Source organism: Hevea brasiliensis, chromosome 14, assembly GCF_030052815.1.
Source record: "Hevea brasiliensis isolate MT/VB/25A 57/8 chromosome 14, ASM3005281v1, whole genome shotgun sequence".
Lineage (NCBI taxonomy): Eukaryota > Viridiplantae > Streptophyta > Magnoliopsida > Malpighiales > Euphorbiaceae > Hevea > Hevea brasiliensis.
The window spans coordinates 2,473,388-2,496,199 of NC_079506.1; the positions used below are offsets into that span (position 1 = coordinate 2,473,388).

The window sequence follows — 22,812 nt, forward strand, 5'->3', positions numbered from 1 at the left end:
GTATGTTACATTGTGTTTCAAGAGTTTGATGGGTGATATTATTTTTCAGATATTGTTATATAGTGTTCTTTATTTAATTTTTTTTTATATATTTTTTAAGTATTTTAATACTTAAAATAAGTAAATTTTTATTAAATAATAAAATTCTATATCTTTAAACAATATCTTTATTATATTATTATATTTTTATTTTTTACAAAATTTTTATTAAAAATTTAAGAGATAAAAATTAATAGAAAATATAAAATAATATTTAATTAATAAAAAAATAAAATATATAAAAAATAAAAAATAAAATAATTAATAAAAATTTAAGATATTATTTAATTTTCATATATTAAAATCAAAATTAATATATATTAAAATTATTTATTAATAATTTCTAAATATTATATAACTCATTTCCATTGATTTAAAATTGAAGTTTAATTATTATTATTATTTATTAAAAATTTTTGTTAATAATTATTATTTAAATATTAAAGTGGTCTTTTTTTTAAATTATTTTTCTGTCTACACAACTCGTGCGCATGTTCAATCTCGCTGGCTTTTCCATTCCACTCTTCTTTCCCCTTCTCTCTCTGTCTCCACCGCCTTGAAGAGCAGAGGGTACTGTAGCGAGAGAAACCAAGGACCAGAGAGACTAGAGAGAGAAGAGAAGAGAGAAGGAAAGAGGGCTGGCAACTTTCACTTTCGGAGGAAACTAATTCCCTGAAAATGCCACCACCGACACAACAGAGCACTAGCCTGAACGGTGACCACAGACCATCACGCCCACCGCAGCGTTCAGACACCCACCACCACCACCACCATCCGTACTACCCAACATCGTCGTCTTCCAACTCAGCCTCCTTGAAAGGCTGCTGTTGCTGTCTCTTCCTCCTCTTCTCCTTCCTCGCTCTCCTTGTCCTCGCTATCTTCCTTATCATTATTCTCGCCGTCAAGCCTAAAAAACCTCAGTTCGATCTCCAACAAGTCGGCGTCCAGTACATGGGCATCTCGGCTTCAAATCCCAGTTCGCTTGACCCGACCACCGGCACAACCACCATCGCTACTGGCCCCACCACAGCTTCACTGTCTTTAACCATCCACATGCTATTCACCGCCGTTAATCCCAACAAGGTTGGGATCAAGTACGGGGAGTCCAAATTCACTGTCATGTACCATGGGATTCCTTTGGGCAAAGCTTCGGTTCCTGGGTTTTTTCAGGAGGCCCATAGCGAGCGTCAGGTGGAAGCCACCATTTCTGTCGATCGCTATAGCTTGATCCAGGCCAATGCTGCTGATTTGATAAAGGATGCTTCGTTGAATGATAGAGTGGAGCTTCGGGTTCTGGGTGAAGTTGGTGCTAAGATCCGTGTCCTAGACTTCGACTCCCCTGGAGTACAGGTCAGCCATTTTTACCCATTTTCCTTTTCTTTCTATCTTTCTGTATCAACTTTTGTTTTCTTGTTCATAATTTTTGACTTCTGATTTCTAATATTGGCTTTACCTTACATTAAATATCCAGCATTGCCCATTTCTAATTTTGGCTTATAATTTCTTTCACCCAAGCTAATTTTTGCTCTAGTTTCTGAACTTTTGGATGTGGGTTCTTTCTAGGCTTAGGATTTCTAGTTCCTAACTAATTTGTGGTTTCTGGATCTTTTCTAGGCATAAAATTTTTGAGCATTACCTTATTGGGTTTAATCTTTCCTGTTCTTCAATTTCTATACATCCGAATTGTACACTACTCAGTATTTATGTTTCTGACTTTAGCTTCAATTTCTCATTATATTTGCTTCTCCATTCATATTTTTGTATGAATAAAGTTTTGGCTAAGCTTTCTCCAGAAATGGGTTTTGGTCTTTCGTTAGTTTTTCCAGTTAGCGCAGTCGTGGAGGGGGCTGGTCGGCTCTGTACCAGCGAAATCCACCAACGTCTGTCTCACTCTTGCTTAGGCTTTTCCTTTTGCCTCATCAATTACTGTGGAAGAGCATGTGTTTTCCTGGGTACTTTCTTTCTTGAAAGGGATATTCTTGCTCATCTACCCTCTTGTTTTGGCCTATTTATATTTCTGACCCCGATGAGCATCTTTTCTTTGCTATTAGTGCCCTTTGCTTTTTGGTGCACCTGCGCTGGTGACCCTCATGGGGTGTCTTTTTCGGTCCCTTTTCTTTCAAGAAATTAGTGATTCTTGGATTTCTTTATGCCTTAATCCTGTCTTTTCAGTTCTTTAAAAAGCACCAAAAAAGGTTGCTTAGAGCAGTTCTTTAACTTCAATTTTATCGTTGATGGCCGCTAATTGGTAATTACCAGCATAATTTCTTTCTTTTCAAGAGCTTTCTTAAAACGCACCAATGGTGTCTGGACTATGCGGAATGAGATTTCTAAGCAATAGTTTTTTACCATGGCTAGCTCGTGGTTTTCATTCTCTTAGAAACCTATCCTAACTACCCACGTGCCATTTATTCCCCTTGGCTAATTTGTCTAATAGCATGTATTTTGACTTGGGTAAGGTAGTTCTTGATTCTTGCGAGCTATTTTAGCAAGAAATATAAACCCCAAGATGCTAGCCACTGGTGCATGTGAATGGTGGATTCATGTGTGTCTCATCATATCATGCATATTGATATTTCCCTTTACATTATTAGACAGGAACCAAGTTCCCTCCCTCTCAAATGAATTGTAAATCTCATGAGAAGGACTGGCTTGTGGGAGAGGAGAGCGCAGCATGGTCCCACCCAGTATTTTGAGCAATTATTGTTAGTAGTTCCCAGTACACTTCACGCACCATGTGAGGGACCATTGGAAACCGTGGAAGGTGGGATTTCATGGTCTACCATTTCTTTGTCCAATAACCAGAAGGTTTTGGGATTCACAGTTTATGGTAACAATGCAAAATAACACATGAGCATGGATTGGTTTGTTTTGTGGTAAAAAATGTCAAAACTTCATTCCTCATTTTTTAGCCTTAGGGAAGAAAAGGTCTTGTTCCGTTTCTTAGCATGTGAATTGGTGATTTTTGGGGCCCTTGTGGCCCCTAGGAAAGAGATGTGATGGGATCCAAAGTTTGGCTGGGCTGGAAGGTGCAAGTTAAAATTTTTCTCTGATCTTTTGTGGGGTTCTTGTAGTAGGCAATTGGGCATCATCCATTAATTGCTTGGATCTTACTAAAGCCTGCATGTGCCTTCTACATTAATGTTTCAGATAATGTTTTTTTTGGTACACCATGAAGAAATTAATGTTTAGAAGATGAAGATCTATTAGCTCCTAAGAAAGTGTGTTTGGGGACAGTTTAGTTATGAAAATTGAGAAATCTACCTTGCAGCCACTAGCTCAAGGTGAATTGATCTTTCAACTTGTTGCTTGCTTCAAATTGCAGGGATCTGGAAATGGGCATTTTGTATGGCTACAGGACTAGGCTGAGAGGCACTGCTCATGCCAATCATTTCTCAGTAATATGATTGCCCACAGTAATAAACAGTAACAAAAAATAATGTCTCTGTAGTGTGGCATGTCAGATTGGAATTCATATTTTTCAACATCATTATGGAGGCTATATTAGCGCGTGGCTACCACTCGCTTGAAAGGTTGCCTGTTGCCAACTTGCTTTTTTTGACAAAATAAACAAAGAGAGCAAATAGGTACAGTGACACTATGTCATAGTGTTGTACTGAGTTAGTTCTTAATTATTTTTTTTATATTTTACTATTCACTTATAATATTTTATTCATTCACTTCATGCAAATATATTATTATTTTTTATATATTTTTTGCATTTATTTGTGTTTTTATAAACAAAAGAAGAACCCAACATGTTGCTGCATTAGCAGTAGTGTCTGTAATATAATAAACTATAGTAAAATAGAAATTTAAATATTTGACAATTCTTATATTTTCTAAGAGTTTTAGAAATACGAAAGAAAAAGAAGGAAATGGAAAATTTATTCCCATTTCCCACTAATGTTGCTGGCATGAATAATTTTTCTTTGACATTTTCTTTCCCTTCAAAAACATCTAATTTGGGTCTGGATGAACAGGTATCAGTGAACTGTGCAATAATGATAAGTCCAAGGAAGCAGGCTCTTACTTACAAGCAGTGTGGATTTGATGGACTAAGCGTTTGAGTAAGCCGTACCTGGGCAAAAACAATGGGCACGTATGAAAAATATGAAAGGAAGAATTTCCCACACAACAACCCCCCATCCCACACACTCTCTTTCTCTCCTCTCTTGTTTAATTTTTTTCCCCTCTCCTTAGATAAGAGAGAATGTGTAGAAAGCAAAGAGAAGGTTAGAAAGCAGAAAGCATGTTAAGACTGGAGACCCATATCCTCTCGTGGATAAATGGAATTGGATGGAAGGTAAGCAAATAAGTGGTAAAAGAGAAATGGGGATATTCTAATTGGGAAATCAAAATGTTTTTCCCAAGATTTTGCAGATTTTTATATTGGTTTACTTCATGAAAGCTTAAAAAAAAAAAAAAAAAGCTGATTGCTTGTATAAAGTGTAATTCTCATGTAATTCCACACCCAATTAGCCTCTCTCTCTCTCTCTTCCTTTCTTTCTTTTTCCTTCTATCCTCTAAATTGTGGTGTGTTGGTACATCAAGCACACGTATCGTTTTATGGATTCATCAAGTTGAGTGTATATGTTTAAATATAGATTAGAATCACTTGTATATTTTTAGGATTTTTTTTTTCTAGAAGGTGTTTTATGTTTTTATTAAAATATTTTGGATGAATATAGTAAGTTATATTTACCATCTCATTTATTGAATTAAAAATTCATGGTTAGGAATTTACTTTTTAGTATATAATGATGAAAATTTAAATTTAAGTTTTTTAAATTTTATTTGCTAATTTATAATCAAAAGATTAAACTAAATGAAGTATAATAAATTTCTTGGAATAAAAAGAGTTATGCTTTCATGAAACTGCCAGTTGCCATTATAAGAAGTAATATAATATGCAGAATGGTGGAAATAAAATTGGTGGAATGTAATTTTACTTTTGAATAATGGAGAAAAATTATGAAAATAAGTCTTTAAAATTATTTTTTAAAAGATAACTTTGATGTGCTGAAATTGTTTTAAAAATATCTTTTAGGGAGTGTTTGATAGTAATGAATTTTATAAAGTTTTATGGAACTCATTTGTCAATATAAATTTTTAGTATTTGATTAAAATAAAAATTTATTTAAAATTTTTAATGATTAATGCTATAAAATTTATTATAACATAATTAAATATTATCAAAATTGATATTGATAGAATTTATAAATAAATTCTAAATATAAAATTATATAAATTTTAAATTATAAAATTATTATTTTATTTTATTTTATTTTATTTTAAATATAAAATTATATAAATTTTAAATTATAAAATTATTATTTTATTTTATTTTATTTTAAATATAAAATTTGTTTTATATTTAAAAGAAAATATACTAAATAAAAAAATTATTTATAAAAAATTATTTATAAATGAAATAAATTTTAATATAAAATTAAATCAGATAAGCTTTACTGAAAATATTAAAATCCTATTTGATTCAATTTTATTATAATATTTATTTTATTTATAAATAAATTTTATAATAGAATTTATTTATAGAATTTATTTATAAATGGTTTATATATTTTATATTAAACATAAAATTTATTTTCAATAAAAAAAATTTATGTTTAAATAAAATAAAATAATATATAATAAAATAATAATTTTATTACTTAATATATTTATAATTTTAAATTTTAAATTTATTTATAAATTATATTAATTTTAATAAAATTTAATTAAAATAAATTTTATAAAATTAATTATTAAAAATTATAAATAAATTTTTATAAATTAAATACTAAAATTTTAAATTTATAAATACATTTCATAAAATTTTATTAAATTTATTTATATTAAATATTATGCATAAGAAAAAAAAATAATGATAAAAAAAAAAACCAGAGAAAGAAAAACAAAAGAGAGGCCTAGGAATCCGCCACGTAAACCCCAACCATCGGATCCCTCCTCCAACTATAAATATCCAAATTAAAACCCGCCTATTCAGTCTGCTTCACTGACACTGCAAAAAATCCAAAAACAAAATCCAAAAGCTCAAAGCTCACACAGATAAGACCGTCACCGCTGGTATTCAACTCTTTCCAAAAACCCTCCAATCGATCTCTAATTTTAACCTTTTTTTCCTCCCTCACTTTCCGTTTGGTTCACGAGAAAATCTCGAGGAAAATATAAAGAATCTGAGTGCGTGCGTGTGTTTTTTTTTTTTTGAAAATTTTATCTTGTTTTCTCGGTAAACGAGCTGGAAGAGCTACTGGGATTTTGTTTTTGGCGATTTTTCTCAGTGAAAATGGATCGGTACCAGAAGGTAGAGAAGCCAAAGGCTGAGACAGCTATTAGTGAGAACGAATTGAGGATTGCTGCTCAAGGGAGGATGAGGAATTACATTTCCTATGCTCTTTCTCTTCTCCAGGTTATATTCTTTCACGCCCTACCTTCACTTAGTTTCTGGTGCTCTCTGTTTGGACTCTAGTAGCTTAAGTTGCTTTATTATTATTTTACTCAAGTAGTTGTGTATAGTTAAAAGCTCTGCTTTCAGTCTTTCAACTAAATAGAGTGGGAAACTGAATGGGGCCTGATTTCTGTGAGATTTTCTAGTCGAATTATATATCTTTCTGTTTGTCTGAGTTTGCTCTGGTGTATGTTAGTTCATACTTGCTATTTTATTTTTTAAATTTTTGGTAGAATATCAGCAAATGTGATTACCATAATAATTTTTCAGGTGATACTTGGGCGGTGTTTTTCCCGGCGGGGAGGGAGAGGGTGGTGGGATGGGGGTGTGGAAAAGGCTGTAGTCTTAGGTACCGGTGCACACATTTTCATACATGTGTGACTGTGTGCGGGCATGTTTGTGCATCCATGCAATACACGTATGAATATATTTGCATACATATTTGCGTGTTTGTGCGTGGATGTACATTTTGTTGAATTTATTTTCCTTCCACTTTTTATTTATGGTTTGCATCGCATAAAATTAACGTGTTTTTCTATTATCAGGCTGTTTTTTAATGCTGTGTTTTATATTCCTACAGGACAAAGGCACTGATGAGGTTGTCCTGAAAGCTACGGGTAGAGCTATCAACAAGACTGTGATGATTGCTGAATTGCTCAAGGTGTCTAACTGTCTATTTGATTTTATTATATATTTAGTCTCTTTTTTTTTTGGCTGTTGGCTACCTTGTGTGCCATAGCAATATTTATGTAGAAAAATCTTTTTGAAATGGGATGATATCTTGTTTTGGTGACACTGTTTATGATATTTTAACTTCTCAAAATTAGTTAATTTAGACAAAAAATACGTGGTGATACATTTTTGGAATATAGAATATATCTCACAAGTTATGTTGAAATGCATCACTTGTAGAGACGAGTTGTTGTTCTTCATCAAATCACATCAATTGGATCTGTTGATATAACTGACACTTGGGAACCCTTAGAAGAAGGTCTACTTCCGTAAGAATCGAAATTTCTTTTGTCAATTTATTCATTTATGCTTTAATACTATTATTGCTATAATTCTTATGACTGGTGCATGTCTACTTGTGCAGCCTAGAAACCACCCGCCATATTTCAGTTATCACGATTACCCTGTCTAAGAAGGAGCTTAATTTGTCTTCTATCGGGTAAGTAGCAAAAGTAAATATGTATTTTGAGATCATGGTTATATGTTGAATGAATGGTGGATATAGGCTATCAATTTATAGTACAGATGTAAATTTAGTTCAGATTTAATCTTATAAACAAGTTTATGTAGGCAGTTTTTTGGTTGCTCTGGAAGTCTCAGATGGATCATAGATTGTGTTGTCAATTAAGATGTGTGAGATCAACTAAAGTGCAGTGCTCTTATTGTGTTGTCAATGTGATTATAGAATATAGCTTAGTTTTGTTATTCTAGGTCTTATAAATTATATCAATCAGCAAGGAATAGCTTATCCCCTTTCTTTCTTTCTTCTTTGGAATGAAATTTATTATTTTATATGAAAAAATAAAACAATTCTTTTTTTTGTTGCCGCATCTATTTGTAAGTCATTTTCCCCCATTTGTGCGTCTATGAGTTAGTATGGGAAGGAGTGAGAAGGGGAAGGGGGAGGTCTAAGATGATGTGGGGAGATATCGAGGTGAACCTGGTGTGTAATAGAGTTGGATGGTGAAAAAAGATCCATATATTCAACCTCAACTAGTTTGGGATTAACGGCCTGTTTGGTTTAACTGTTGAATACAACTGATAACTGTTAGCAGATGGCTGATAGCTGGTAGCTGATAATAGCTGATTTATGTTAAGTGTTTGGTAAAACTATGTTTAGCTGATGTTGTTGATATGTGAAATGACCAATAAGGATATATATTATATAATTTATTTTATTATTGAAATAAATATAAAATTATAAATTTATTATATTATATTATTTATTTTATTATTAAATTAAATAAACAATTATCAAATTAATATATTATATCATTTATTATATTATTAAAATAAAAATATAATTATTAATCTATTATATTATATTATTTATTTTATTTTGAAATAAGAAAATAATTAATTTTTTTAAAAAATAATTAAATAATTTAAAAAATATAGATAAAATAATAAAGTAATTATTATTGTTAATAAAGAAAAAACTTATAATTAATTTTAAGTTTTTAGATATAAATAAATATTTTACATTTTATGTTATTAATAAAAAATATTTTAACAAAGTTGAAATGTGTTAATTAAAATGTTAAAATTATAAATGAAAAATATAAAAGTATTAATAATATTAATTTTTGAGTTAAATAAAAAAGGATAATATGGTCAAAATAAAAAATAAAATCAAATCAGCTATCAGCTGATGAGAAACAGCTCTAAAAATAGAGCTGATACAAACTGCAGCTGATGGGTACCATATCAGCTACCCATCAGCTATCAGCTTTATTTTTTAAAACTTACCAAACACTCTAGTTCACCTGTTTGGGTGTCTATCAGCTATCAGCTGCACCCAACAGGTGAACCAAACACCCCTTAAAGCTTAGTTGTTGTTTTTGTGGGTGACCTGTATTTGGGAAATATTTCAAGCCCATTTTGCTCCTATTCCACATGACCTGGGCGGCCCCAAGGGATGATCATTTTTGCTCTTTGAACTTACTTTTTGTTCTTGCATTCCTATTCCTCTTTATCTCACTTCACTTTTAGAAAAGCTCAAATTCACTGTTTTTCGTAGTCAGTCAGAGGGGATTGCAATTTTTTTAGTACATGCTTTATTTATTTTTTTTCCCCCTTCCTTTTAAGTCTATAATGATTGCATATAGCATGCTTTATTGAACTTTTGCCCTCCCTTAAATGATAGATATCAGCCCCCAATCCCAGCTGATTAAGTAAAGCCATTAGCTGAATATGATGACGAGCGAGGTAAGCTCACACTTCTCATTGGTGCTTATTTCCTTTTCTGCTATCTCTGTTGGTGCATGTGCATTTCTTCATCCAATATCTGCCGCTTAAGTTTAATATTATACTTTATTTGCAATTCACATGCAAAGCAAAGGTAGTAGTGGTCAAGGAAGAAATATAGCATAGATAGTTTCCCTGGTTTGATATTGTTAGAAAATATTACTTTTTTGAAGTTGCAATTTAATTTTCTAATGAAAATAAGCATAAATCAGCTGCTCTTAACCATAAAGGGATAGGACTGAAATTGGAGTGGAGCCAAGGCCTTATTCCAGGGTGCAAGGAAATCTTTTGTTAGTAGTGATGTATAGGTATCCCAAATTCTTGGGATAAATGTTTAGTTGAGTTGAGTTGAGTTGATGTATAGGTACAAAGAGTATGTCAAACTTATGCTACCTAACCACAGGAGACTTCTAAGAGGAAAATGGAAGTTAAACTAATAGAAAGACAAACTTGTAGATTACTAAAATCAGTTGGTGTTAAAGAACTCATAAAAAAAGTAACAACTAACTGATCTTCTTAAACTTAAAGTGAATGCTTGGCAGTCTCTCTGATGATTTTACAAGCCTACGTTGCACCAGAGACTGGGTTTATTATGATGGGGTGACAAGTTGATGAAGCTAAATCGGTGCATTCGTTCATGCCACTCTATTCTTGTGAACTTAATCTATTATGTTGTGAAAGTTGCAATATCCCAGATTTCTGTTGTTATTATGTAGGTAATAGCAATGGTGTAGCAGAACATAGCAATGGGGGTTGGGATGGTGGTCGAGGATATTGTGGTAGAGGTCAAGATGGAGGGCGTGGTTTCCGTGGGCTTGGAAGAGGTTATGGTGGTGGAAACATGAAAAAGAATTCAGGTTATTACAATGGTTATGGTGGATCAGGGGGATTGCCTGCTCAAACCCGTGGTAAGATCCTTTTCCATTGATGATTCTTTTGCAGTCCTTTCCTGTTATTTTCTTGGTTAGTTGCCTTATATACACCGCAATGTGTGAACAATCTCCCCTGTTATTTTTTTTCCCACCAAGTACTAACCTCCTCTTCCCGCAGGCTTGCCCCCTCTTTTTTCATGATCATGCCTTCCCTTTTTAATGGTGAGTTAAGACATAGGACAGTGGTTCATTCAATCATTGCTTCATGGGATTTCTTACAGGTCGTGGGTGTGGCAGGGGAAGGCCTCATGGTCGTGGTCAAGGTGTTAGAACTGGCGGGCCAATCCAAGCAGCTGCATGACTGGCAGTGTCAAGCATTTGAGATAAAACGTAAGTTTCCAGCGTGAAAAGATGGATTGGATGCCTGATCTGCACTTAACTTTTCATCAAATGGAAATTGTTTCTGTAAGCTGCATTTTTGTAGTTAGGTATAATTATTCTCTTTATCATTAGTCAGTCGTTGTTACAGAAGTGTTACTTCGCCATATTAGTGTTGTACAATTCGTAACTCCTAATTTTTTCCCCTATAAATAACAGAGCAGTGCATTCATTCGATTTTGTAGTGGCATTATTCTGTACCAGACCAATATTTACTTCCATTGCTATGGTCAATTGGCAAGAAATTCAGTTTTTCGTATCATAATATCTTCAAACAATTTGAAAGTGGTTTTACTTCACTGACCAATCATTAACAATTTATTGAGGGTTTGGGATGGAAAGAAGGTTTACTGGCAGCATGAATTTGTATATGTATATACACACACGCGCGCACACACACACACAAACACACACGTGCGCGCAATCAAGTGGTATACAGACTATATAGGGACGTGATAGCTAACTCTGAAGTAATTTTCTCATTGGGAAGAGCTAATTACAAATTTCTTACTAGTGGATTCTTTTCCTGAGTTGAATTTTACCTGCTTTGTTATCAGAAGTTGCATCACTTTTCCCTAGTGATGAGCTTTATCAAGTAACATTAGACTTTCAACATAAGGATGTAGGAAAATCCAATCGCCTAGTTTCTTATGAATCCCAAGGCTCTTGGTCTGCTGCTTCTCTAAATCGTATAAAACGATCTCCCCTTCACTGAAGCTCAATAGCAATTCTCCACTTTTCCTAAATCTTAATGCTCTAGGTATTAATCCCTCTTGAGTCTCAACAATGAACACCTTAATCCATGACCCAAGATCACCATACTTCTTCATTAACCATAGATGACACTGATAATTTGAGTCTAGTGTGAAAATTGCAATGTTTGACTCCATATACACAAGTACAGATCGAATCTCTTCATTGAAAGTTTCCGGTAGCAGATTGTCGCGCAAAACCTCGTCACCCACATCAAAACCCAGAACCAACATCCTATCCTGAGCATTCTTCGGAGAAGCAATAAAATGGAAAACTCCTTTGACGAATGCCTTCGAAAAAGAATCGAGGATTTCATATTTTAGCACTAGTGTAGGAAGACACTTCCAAGAACCTGAAAGAAGAGAATAAACCTCAGTTGTAGACTGATCATTCTCGGTGGATGCAGCGATTCTCAACACTTTGTAGTCATCTGTGTGTAGGTCATACCCAAAACCAAAAAAAGCCTGGTAACCACCATGGATTTTCAAGGTGATATTTGGCTTGGGGAGGGTTAAGGTCTTCCTGATGCAGGGGTTCCATAAAGTGAAGGCATTGCCACAACCCCAAAAACTATCTGCGATGCAAATCAAGCCATTGCAAGAACCAATGATACTGTAATACTGCTTGAGTTTTGAAGGTTTGTCCAGATTCATATATTCTGTAAATTCGTCATTGTCAAAATGGAGGGATAAGTGCTCTTCATGATTATAGAAATTTCTGAGAAGAAATAGGGAATCATTAGCTGAAGAAAGGCCTTGTTTGAGGTGAGCGGAAAAGAAAACAGCGTTTTTAATGAGCGAGTGCCAAGATTTGCATATGCATGTGCATCTTACAAGGGATATAACAGGCAATTTCAGAAGAATTTCTACAATCACTTCTTGAGGTAAACAGGCTGGACTTTTCATTCTTCCTTTGGAAGAATTTGAGACTAAGAACAGCAAAAATTTTAATGGGAAATGAGATGAGATGAGAAGAGCTTCACAATTACTCACAGAAAAGAAGAATTCTTCCTTTGGGGTTTTGATTTAGCCCAGGATTATAAGATGCACCCTTCTGGATTGGAAAATCATGAAGAAAGAGACCAAAAAGAGAAATCTGAAACATGCCACGTACTCTAGTTGTGTGATTTATTCTTTGTCCAAGAGAAGGTAAAAATAGTACTGCTGATATAATGCAGAACAAGAATCCGGACATTGAAGCCGGCCAAGTTTCACTATGCAACATCTTTATTTTAATATTTTTTGTTGTCTTTTCTTGCAATCATGTATTTGTAGACTTGATCGCACTCGTTCTCTGTCAATACAAAAAAAATAACCTGCAAGCCAAGATGATAAAGACTTGCTGAATATTGAATATATTGAATAAAGTACATTCTTTTGGATGCTTGAATTGGATTTGCATAATACAACCTAAGGAAAGAAAACTCCATCCATAACTTCTCTGTCAGGCTTTCTGTCTTAATGTGTTCAAACAAGGTGCTTTTTAGATAATTCCTGCGGACAAGTGGGATTTCAATAATCTTTCGAGGAAAATACAGGAATATGCGCATATGCAGGAATCATAATTTATCTATTGCTAGGAATTGGTATCCAAAGAGGCTGTGCTTGGAGATCACAGATATTTGACTTTATGAGTTCAAAGAGGTAACATTGTTAAAAGTTGCTTCGGAAACAAAGGTAGGAGAGGGTCTATTTTCAGAGTTTTTTTTTTTTTTTTGTTGCGAAGAGCATTGACCCATTTGGTGTCTAAGAGGGCAGACAGGATTTGATAATGGATGCAAGAACTTGTTAATCTGCGATCTGCTTTAAGCATATTCGCAAACAGGTTGCCCTTTCTCTATTATGCCTCCAATATCTTTCATTTGCTAAGATTCTATGGCATGAAGAAAGGAAAAGGAAATGCTCTTTCTCTCTAGAGGAAAAAGAAAAACACTGGTTTAGGCCTTGCGGGTGATCAACTCTCATCATCAGGCTTTTGACAACAACAGGTCGTCGAGAGGAACCATGAATTGATGGACTTCAGTTTGTTTGTATGTTATAGGAGTTTCTGTTGGATCATGTAGAGGAAATGACACTAATAAAGTACGAAAGTGAGTAGTCGTTCAGTGAAAATCAGCTTGCTGTTTGAAGAAAATGATTGGCTGCTTTAGCCAAAAATATTAGTGCTTTCAGCCCAATTGAATTAAGTTCTTTCATTTACATTATACACACCCAAATGGATAGAGAAAACCAGAGAAGGAAATTACTTTTACAGCGAGCCTTAAGTGGATTGTATAAAAACTCCCATGAGCAAACTCATGCTATGCAAAGATTTCTTACAAGTGGAACCTTGTTCTGGCCTGCTTTCTCCTTACCTAGACATTAATAATTGGCTATGGCTTATCAAGTAATGCTAAGCTTTCCACATAAGTACATAGAAAGTGGTCGCCTCGTTTGTTATGAATATTAATACTCTTGCTTTGCTGTTTCTCTGCATCATATGAAACAATGCCCTTGGTGCTACTTCTGTAAAAGTCCAACAGTAACTCCCCACTTTTCCTTAGTCCCAATGCCCATGGTACTGCTTCTCCTTGTTTTGCGAACAGCTTAGTCCATGATTCCAAGTCACCATACTTCTTCATCGCCCACAGGGAACATTGAATGGGGGAATATGATTCTATACAGAAAATAGCAATTGTTGACTCCTAAAATACAAGCACGGAAAGAATCTGCTCTCCAAAACCTTCCGGCAACATAAACTCGCAGAAAACCTCGTCACTGAAATCAAAACCCGGAACATACATTTTTTCAGTATCACCATGTTCATCTTCCTGAAAAGCAATAAAATGGACTACTCCATTAACGAATGCCTGTTTACATTTCTGAACGATATTGTATTTCTGTCTGGTTGAAGGAAGAAACTTCCAAGAACCTGCAATAAGAGAATAGACTTCAATCATAGGCATTTCATTATTATTGAATTCTGCAATCCTCAGAACTTTGTAGTCGTTGGTGTGTGAGTCGAACCCAAACCCAAAATAAGGATGGTAGCTGCCATGGGTTTCGAATGTCACATTCGGTTCGGGGAGTCTCAGGGACTTCCTGATGGAGGGGTTCCACAGAATAAGGTTTTACTGTGAGGGTAAAAACAATCTGCAAAGCAAACTACGCCATTACCAGAGTTGATAAAATCGAAGTATCGGTTGCCAACTAAAGGGTAATCCAGGTGCATGTTCTCATTTAGTTCCTCATCATCGAATTGGAAAGAAAAATACTCTTTCATGTTAGAGAAAAACCTGAGAAGGAATAGGGAGTCTTTAGTTGAGGAAATGTTTTAACTAAGATGAGTAGATATGAAGGTGCGGGTTTTGATGAGAGAGTGCCAAGACTTGCAAACATACATGCATCTCATTACGGATTTAGCAGGAAGTTTGCGAAGAATTTCTAGCATTACTTCTTGAGGAAAATAGTCTGGACATATGTATATATCCTTGCCCTTGTAGCCCAAGGTGGGAAAAAGCTTCTGACTGGGTTTACAAGAAGAGAGAAGTTAAAGAAAAAGGGATGTAGAAGTTGCCTTATAGTGCTATTGTTTAAGCTCTTTTGCTGGACTTCTAGTCACAAAGAAGGTGAAAAGAGAGAGAGAGAGAGAGAGAGAGAGAGAGAGAGAGAGAGAGACAACCTCTCCTGCTGGTATGCTTTACAAAAAAGAATGCAGACATTTTGAAGCCGGCTGATGTTTACCCTGCAACTCTATTTTGGTATTTTCAGTTTGTCCTTTTTTGCCAACCTGTTTTCAGCAGGCCGGCACTCTACATTGGTTACAGCTCTGGATTTTTCATTTTGGTTCTCTTTGTTGGGGCACTAACATTTCTACTTGCATACGACTCTGATGATGTTGATGAAGATTGATGCAGCGAAGTTAGATAAATTACTCGAGCACCCTCGTGGGAGAAAGAATTTGAGAATAAAATCTCAGCTGAAATTTTATTAATTGAAATCTGAATCAGAAATCTATAATTTTGAGAGTATTTATAGAGTTGTGGACTCCAAATCCTAATAGGAAAATAGCTTTACTTAACAAGAATTTAAATTAAATCCATATACATTAGGAAGATAAAGATAAAGTGGAAATTAACTAGTCCTAGCCTAGGTAGGAAACATGATTGAGTTGTAAATAGAACAGAAAAGCTTAAAAATTAATTCTGAAACAATTACTCTTGTTAAACAAGGAGTCCAAGTTGATCTAGGACCGTTGGTGATAAAAAAAAATAATTAAAAATCGTAGCTCCCTTTACTACCCACCAAAACGAGTGAAAAACAATCAAACTTGTTGTTTTTCACTCGTTTTCTCTCCAGAATGCTTTCTTTGTTTTCTCCTTTGAACCTTCTCCCAATTTTTAACAAAATTATCACTAATATGATCCACATCAGTCTCCTCCACTTGGGGAAAACTCGACTTCGAGTTTGAGTCATTAGGAGTATACAGAGGCTCATCCATGGAGTGGGATGGATACAAATCAGCTACATTGAAAGTTTGCGAAATTCCCATGCTATCCAGCAAATCAACAACATATGCATTGTCATTGATTTGTTTGACAATTTCATAAGGTCCATATTTTTTTGGTTGCAACTCACTATAAGAACCCATGGGAAACCTCTTACACCTTAGGAACACCATCACCTTATCACCCACCTCAAACACTTGCTTTCGCTTGTGTTTATTAGTTACTTCTTTATACTTCTTGCTAGCCTCTTCCAACTTCAACTTTACCTCTTTGTGCACCTCAACAACTTGTTCTATGATGTGCCTAGCTGCTACACTCTTTCCATTTTCTTTAGGCAATTTGACCAAGTCAAGAGTATGTTGAGCTACTTTTGTGTATACCACTGAAAATGGAGACCTTCCAATAGCGTTATGAATAGCATTTTTGTAGGCAAATTCAGCTTGGGACAAAGCCAGATCCCATTGCTTGTGTTTATCTCCACAAATGCTTCAAATTACATTTCCCAATGTGAGTTTAACTACTTCAGTTTGGCCATCACTTTGAAGATTTGCTGTACTGCTGAAATTCAAAGATGAATAAAAAAGTTTTCACAAGGTCCTCCAAAAGTGTCCCAAGAACTTATCTGAAGTGATTGACTTAGGCACTCCATGCAAACGAACCACTTCCTTGAAGAACAATTTAGCAACATGAATTACATCGAAAGTCTTTCTACAAGGAATAAAATATACCATCTTGGAAAATCTATCAACAATCACAAACACCGAATCCACTTCTCTTTGTGTTCTTGGCAATCCTAACACAAAATCCATAGACAAATCTTTCCAAATATTTTCAGGTATAGGAAAAGGCATGTATAAATTAGTATTTTGGGATTCTCCCTTAGAAGTTTGACAAATAAATCACTTTATGACAAACCTAGTCACATCCTTGTGCAATTTAAGCTAAAAATATATTTTTTTCACCGCTGTAATGGTCTTATCTCTTCCCAAATGGCCAGCTAGTCCCCCTCCATGTAGATCTTGGATTACCTTCTCCCGTAACGAGGTTCGAGGAAGGCAAAGCTAGTTCTCATGCATCAAATACCCATTAAGCACATAAAAATTTTCATAAGGATGGCCTTGAGAACACTTACCCCATTTTTCTCCAAAGTCCTTATCATTGGCATAGAGTTCCTTTAGTTGCTCAAACCCCATAATCTCATGGCTCAAAGTGACCAATAATGCTCCATGCATACTCAAAGCATCCACTACCTGATTTTGAACTCCGAATTTGTGCTTGAGCCTAAAAGGAAAATGTTGCAAGAATTGGCACCACCTTGCATGCATATCCTTGCTAATCCTCTTTTAGCTATTTAGGTACTTTAAGGCCTCATAGTCTGAATACAAGATGAACTCTTTACCTATCAAATAATGCTCCCAAGTTTTAAGAGCACGCACCAATGAATAGAACTCTTTGTCATTGGTGCTCCAATTCCTCCTAGCATCACTTCGTTTTTCACTAAAATATACCACAGGCCTTTTCTCTTGGGATAAAACCGCTCCAATTCTGATTCCACTTGCATCGTAATCCACCTCAAATAGCTTTTCAAAGTTTGGTAAAGCTAATACTGGTGTGGTGCAAAGCTTTTCCTTGAGAATTGCAAAGCTATTTGTGGCCGCCTCATCCTATTGGAACTTTCCCTTCTTTAGGCACTCCGTCATCAGTGCTGCTATGGTGCTGAAATCTTTGATAAATTGTTGATAGAATGTAGCTAACCCATGGAAACTTCAAACCTTTGAAATAGTAGTTAGAGTTAGCCACTCTTTGATTGTTTTAACCTTTGCCTCATCTACTTGTATGCCTTTTGCACTCACAACATACCCCAAGAATAGTAGTTTGTTGGTCATGAAACTACAGTTCTTAAGGTTGATGTATAGCATGTTCTCTTGCAAGGCTAATAACACCTTCCTCAAGTGCATTAAGTGGTCCTTTTCTGACTTGCTATATATTAAAATGTCATCAAAATAAATAACCACAAAGTTCTCAATAAAGGGTTTTAATACCTTATTCATCAATCTCATGAAAGTACTAGGTACATTTAACAACTCGAATGGCATGACAAGCCACTCATAAAGCCCATCCTTTGTCTTGAATGTTGTTTTCCATTCATCATTAGATCTTATGCATATTTACTGGTACCCATTCTTCAAATCTAGCTTGGTGAACCATCTAGCACCATGTAATTAATCCAACATATCATCCAATCTAGGAATTGGGAGGCAATCCATCCAGTATATCATTCGGTATCAACTCCTCAAATTCTTTCAACAATGGTCTTACTAGCTTAGGAGGCTCCTCCACTTGGGATTTTTGACTCCTCCATAAGGATTTGCTTCACAAACAAAGCATGGACGTGCTTTATTTCCTTAGCCTCCGCCTCGAACTCTTTAGTGACTGGTAAGAAGGTTCGCACCTCCTTCTTTGTTGATTTGTTCTTTAATGGAAAAAGAGAATAATTCACTCCTTCCTTCTCAATGCTATAGGTGTCAGTTCTTCTAGAGTGTTGTGCATTGACATCATATTGTTATGGCCTCCCAAACAACAAATGGCCCACATCCATGTCTACAACATCACAATACACATCATCATATTTGTATTGGCCAATGGAGAATGAAACCTTGCACCTTTCATTCACCTTAATAGTGCTAGCTGTTGCCTTGATCCATCCCAAATTGTATGGGTTAGGATGTTTTTCGGTTAGTAAACCCAAACTCTTTACAGTCTCTTTTCCTATAATGTTTTCACAACTACCAGTATTAATAATAACACCAAATATTTTATTATTAATAGCGCACCTGGTTCAAAATAGTTGGTGGCGTTGTGTTTGATCCTCTTGCTTTGGAGCTAGCATCATCCTTCTAACCACATAGTTTTGGCCCCCATCAAGCTCCTCTTCATATTCATCTTCTTCCCTTTTGGCTTCATAATAAATATCAGCCTCATCTTCCTTTTCTCTTGTAATAACATTCACCATCTTCCTCAAAGGACAATCACTAAAGCGATGCCCTTGCTAGTTGCACCTAAAACACTTCCCATAGATCGGTTTAGCATAAGAATTGGTAGCTTTAGGCATCTCTTTCTCCTTCCCTTCATTCAATGGATGCTTTTTGGCTGCTTTCTCCTCTTGGACAAACTCCTTGCTAGTACGGTTGCTACCATACTTCTCATAAGATCCATCATTATCATTTGCTTTAGCTTTAGTACCTGGACTTATAGTTTTCTAGGAATCGAAACTCCTCTTTTGCATCATCTCTGCCTTCAAGGCCATATTTATAGCCTCGGATAAGGTCCGCAATACTTGAACTCCAATTTGGTCCTTGATGGACGGCTTTAATCCCTCCAAATATCTTGCAAATTGCTGCCTTTCGGATTCATGAAGGTTGTTTCTTTCAGCCAACCTCATGAATACACAGCTGTGTATTCATGAACCGTTCGGCTACCTTATTGGCACCTTTGGTATTGTTAGAAGAGAATTTGCTCATAATCTGGGGGCAAAAACTCTTGTTGTAGCAAATACTTCACCCGGTACCAAGTTCAAATTGGTCCCTTACCTTCTCACTCCCTCCTAGATTGCAGTCTCTCCCACCAGGCAAAAGCTCCACCCTTCAACCAGCATGCTACTATTTTCACTCTCCTTTCAAGAGCTATCTCCATGTAATCGAAGAATCTTTCCACATCAACTATCTAATCCAGAAATTCCTCATTGTTCAAACTCCCATTAAAGTTAGGAATATCAACTTTGAGCTGAAAATCATTGTTTTCCTGCTCATCATAACCACAAGCATCTCTCCTCCCATATTCTCCTTGTCGTTGGTGTCTAGGGAATTGTTCATATTCATCCTCCTTTTCAGAGTCCTCATTGTAGATAGGATGTCTAAGTGCAACAATTGGCCGTTCAATAGGGTCTCCATGGGCTATACTATCCCTTGGACTTCTATTATCTACCCGATCCCTATTGCCATTGATTTCTAAAGTATCAAGGCGATCCACAATTTCTTCAAGACGCCTTTCCATATGCTCGAATCTGTGGTCCATTCGTTGCTTTAGTAATTAGTTCAAACGCTGCTCCAAATGTTGCAACGCATCGTCCCTTAGTTCAAGGGTTCTAGCTCTCTGATCACTATCGCGAGGGCTATTGCCATCATCACTGCCAATTGCCATCCTTGCTTTGATACCACCTAACATAGTGAAGCTAGATAAATCACTCACACAAACATATGGGAGAAAGAATTTGAGAGTAAAATCTCTACTAAAATTTTATTAATTGAAATTTGAATATGAGATACATAGTTTTTGGAGTATTTATAGAGTTTTAGACTCCTAATCCTCATAGGAAAATAGCTCTACTAAATAGGAATTTAAACTAAATTCAAATTAGCTAGTACTAGCCTAAGTAAGAAATATAATTGAGTCCTAAAAAGAATAGGAAAGCCTAAAAATTAATTCTGAAAAAATTACTCTTGTTAAACAAGGAGCCCAAGTTGATCTAGGACTGTTGGTGATAAAAAAAATTATTAAAAATTGTAGCTCCCTTTACTATCCACCAAAACTTGTATCAAACTTGTTTTTTCACTCGTTTTCTCTCCACAATGCTTCCTTTGTTTTCTCCTTTGATCCTTCTTCAATTTTTCAATAAAATTATCACTAATATGATCCACATCAATGATTATGACCTCTCTCTTAATGTTCGTGCCACCAAGAACTCTATAGCTGATATCCTCCATCGAACAAGTGCAAACTTAAAAGTATGAACCATTTTCACTCCATCTTCTTCCAGATGGAGTAATAGGTTTTTTTTTTTCGAATGAGATAATTATGAGGACTCTAATCTAGCAAAAGCAGAACATTGAGAACTAAATGATTTATTTAAGTTGCTTTTAATTTTTATTAACTCATCTACGTGCATTGGTTGGGATTTTGTTGTAGTAGTTACATAAATCTAAGGCACACAAACAAATTGCATAATCACACAGTATAGAAAAGAGAATAAGAATAAAATAAGATTTAATGTGGTTCAACTTAAGGCCTACATCTACAAGAGAAAAAATTCCACTATGATGAAAAAGTGAGCTACAATCACTCAAAATTCTCAAATTCTAATCTCATTGTATTTTCTAAATATCTCACAACTCTACCACAAATGGTAGAATATTATAATATTTATACTAGTCCATATCATGAGGCGTTACCTCCACTCCCCTAAAGAGATCAGTGGTGCCCTCTATTACCACCATAGACCTCACTTTTTATCCTTAATCGGATCGTAGCGTGAAACTTTCAGGTCGGATCACAACTCGAGTTCATGAAGACATATCCAAAATTTAAGTCACATAAAAATATAATGAAATTCTTTCATTTGGCTATGATAATATTAAGATTATTAACATTTCTAAATTTTGAAATGGATATGATTATAAGAACAATAGTGTAACTTCACCATAATCAATTAATTCTAACTGGACACATCTATTCAAAGATTTCTTGCTAGTGGAAGCTTGTTCTCACCTGGTTTCCCATGCTGTTAACCCTTGCATCAGTGAAATGCAATTCAAGCTTGAAAGGGATATGCATAAACTACTCAGAGATCAATATACTACAAACATATACAAGGTAGGGAACATTAAAATAATTGCTAATCAGAAAAATTTGATAAAAAAGTTATTTCTTACTAGCGGAAGCCGTTTCTGACCCTTTTTGCTGCCTTTCTAACCTGAAGTTGTATAATGATTTGCTCTGTCAAGTAGCACTAGGCTTTGCACATAAGTCTATACAAAATAATTGCCTGATGAATCCAATGCTTGATCTGTTGGCTCTCTACATTACATGAAGCAAACTCCCCACAGCAGAATTGTAAAAGTAATGCTCTAGTTTTCGTAATTCCAATTGCCTTTGGTAATGCTAATGCTTTCAACGGTGACTCAAAGTTTAACAGCTTAGTCCATGACTCTACAACACCATACTTCTTCATCACCCACAAATGGCACTGATAAGGACCATGACAAGTTCCTGTTAATATAGTAATGATTGACTCCTCAAACACAAACACAAACCTAACCTCCTTGGCAAAACTTTCTGGCAAAATCATGTCCTGAAATACATCATCCCTTAAATCAAAACCCAAAACCAAAAACCTGTAAGTTCTACCTGGTTTAATTGCTGGAAAAGCAACAAAATGGACAACTCCATTAACAAATGCCCGTGGACAAGTAGTAACGATACCATATTTTAAGACAACTTTGCTAAGGATTTTCCAAGATTTTGAAATCAGAGAGTAAATCTCAATCACAGGCTTATCATTATTGTTGAGTTTCACCATTCTTAACAATTTGTAGTCATTTGTTTGGGGCTCGAACCCAAATCCAATATTAGAACTACACTTGTCGCGGGTTTCGAAGGTGACATTCAGCTTGGGAAGTGTCATGAACTTGCAAATGGAGGGATTCCATAAAATAAAGGTGTTGCTTGCAGCGTAATGATAATTAGCAAGGCATATCAAGCCATTGCAGGAACCTATAAAACTGAAGAATTGGCCAGTTCCCTTTAAAGGGTAATTTAGCTGCATGAAGACATCAAAATCCTCATCATCAAAATGGACAGAAATGTTTATCTTCATAACATAACTTAAGGAGAAATAAGGAATCTTAGTTGAGGAAATGGCTTGATTTAGATGAGTGGAAATGAAGGTAGGATTTCTGATGATGGCATTCCAAGATTTGCAGATAGATGTGCATTGT

The 22,812-nt window shown here is 35.1% G+C and overlaps 3 protein-coding genes across 8 annotated transcripts; 2 read left to right on the forward strand and 1 right to left on the reverse strand.

The window, feature by feature from the left end:
• The first annotated feature begins 521 nt into the window (after window positions 1-521).
• Window positions 522-4,751, forward strand: LOC110670589 (uncharacterized). Of its 4 annotated transcripts, XR_002497930.2 has the most exons (3): window positions 523-1,389; window positions 3,365-3,626; window positions 4,023-4,152. XR_002497930.2 is itself a non-coding variant. In XM_058135266.1 (2 exons), the coding sequence occupies exons 1-2, from the start codon at window positions 718-720 to the stop codon at window positions 2,733-2,735; spliced, it is 774 nt and encodes a 257-aa protein (XP_057991249.1). In that variant the 5' UTR covers window positions 522-717; the 3' UTR covers window positions 2,736-2,940. The 4 variants fall into 4 exon arrangements, 3 of the variants coding, with proteins under 3 accessions (XP_057991249.1, XP_057991250.1, XP_021688376.2); XM_058135266.1 differs by lacking the exons at window positions 3,365-3,626; window positions 4,023-4,152 and adding an exon at window positions 2,634-2,940 and having other exon boundaries at window positions 522-1,389; XM_058135267.1 differs by lacking the exons at window positions 3,365-3,626; window positions 4,023-4,152 and adding an exon at window positions 2,638-2,940.
• Window positions 4,752-6,123: 1,372 nt separating this feature from the next.
• On the forward strand, window positions 6,124-11,059 carry LOC131168762 (uncharacterized). 3 transcript variants are annotated; one of them, XM_058135498.1, is made up of 7 exons: window positions 6,124-6,243; window positions 6,345-6,472; window positions 7,092-7,172; window positions 7,424-7,512; window positions 7,608-7,682; window positions 9,390-9,451; window positions 10,207-11,059. In XM_058135498.1, coding segments are annotated over exons 1-6 (402 nt in total). In that variant the 5' UTR covers window positions 6,124-6,242; the 3' UTR covers window positions 9,418-9,451; window positions 10,207-11,059. The 3 variants fall into 3 exon arrangements, with proteins under 3 accessions (XP_057991481.1, XP_057991482.1, XP_057991483.1); XM_058135499.1 differs by having other exon boundaries at window positions 9,390-9,446; XM_058135500.1 differs by lacking the exon at window positions 9,390-9,451.
• A 316-nt stretch (window positions 11,060-11,375) lies between these two features.
• LOC131173360 (F-box/kelch-repeat protein At3g06240-like) lies at window positions 11,376-12,595 on the reverse strand. Its single transcript, XM_058135662.1, has one exon. The coding sequence runs from the start codon at window positions 12,456-12,458 to the stop codon at window positions 11,376-11,378; it is 1,083 nt and encodes a 360-aa protein (XP_057991645.1). The 5' UTR covers window positions 12,459-12,595.
• Window positions 12,596-22,812: the final 10,217 nt, after the last annotated feature.

Excerpts from the sequence above, each read along its gene's own strand:
- LOC110670589 (XM_058135266.1), top strand. The coding sequence starts at position 718 with ATGCCACCACCGACACAACAGAGCACTAGCCTGAACGGTGACCACAGA. Across the intron at positions 1,390-2,633 it reads TCGACTCCCCTGGAGTACAG|ACAGGAACCAAGTTCCCTCC; the intron begins GTCAGCCATTTT and ends TTACATTATTAG.
- LOC131168762 (XM_058135498.1), top strand. Across the intron at positions 7,173-7,423 it reads TGATTGCTGAATTGCTCAAG|AGACGAGTTGTTGTTCTTCA; the intron begins GTGTCTAACTGT and ends CATCACTTGTAG. Across the intron at positions 7,513-7,607 it reads TTAGAAGAAGGTCTACTTCC|CCTAGAAACCACCCGCCATA; the intron begins GTAAGAATCGAA and ends CTACTTGTGCAG.
- LOC131173360 (XM_058135662.1), bottom strand. The coding sequence starts at position 12,458 with ATGAAAAGTCCAGCCTGTTTACCTCAAGAAGTGATTGTAGAAATTCTT.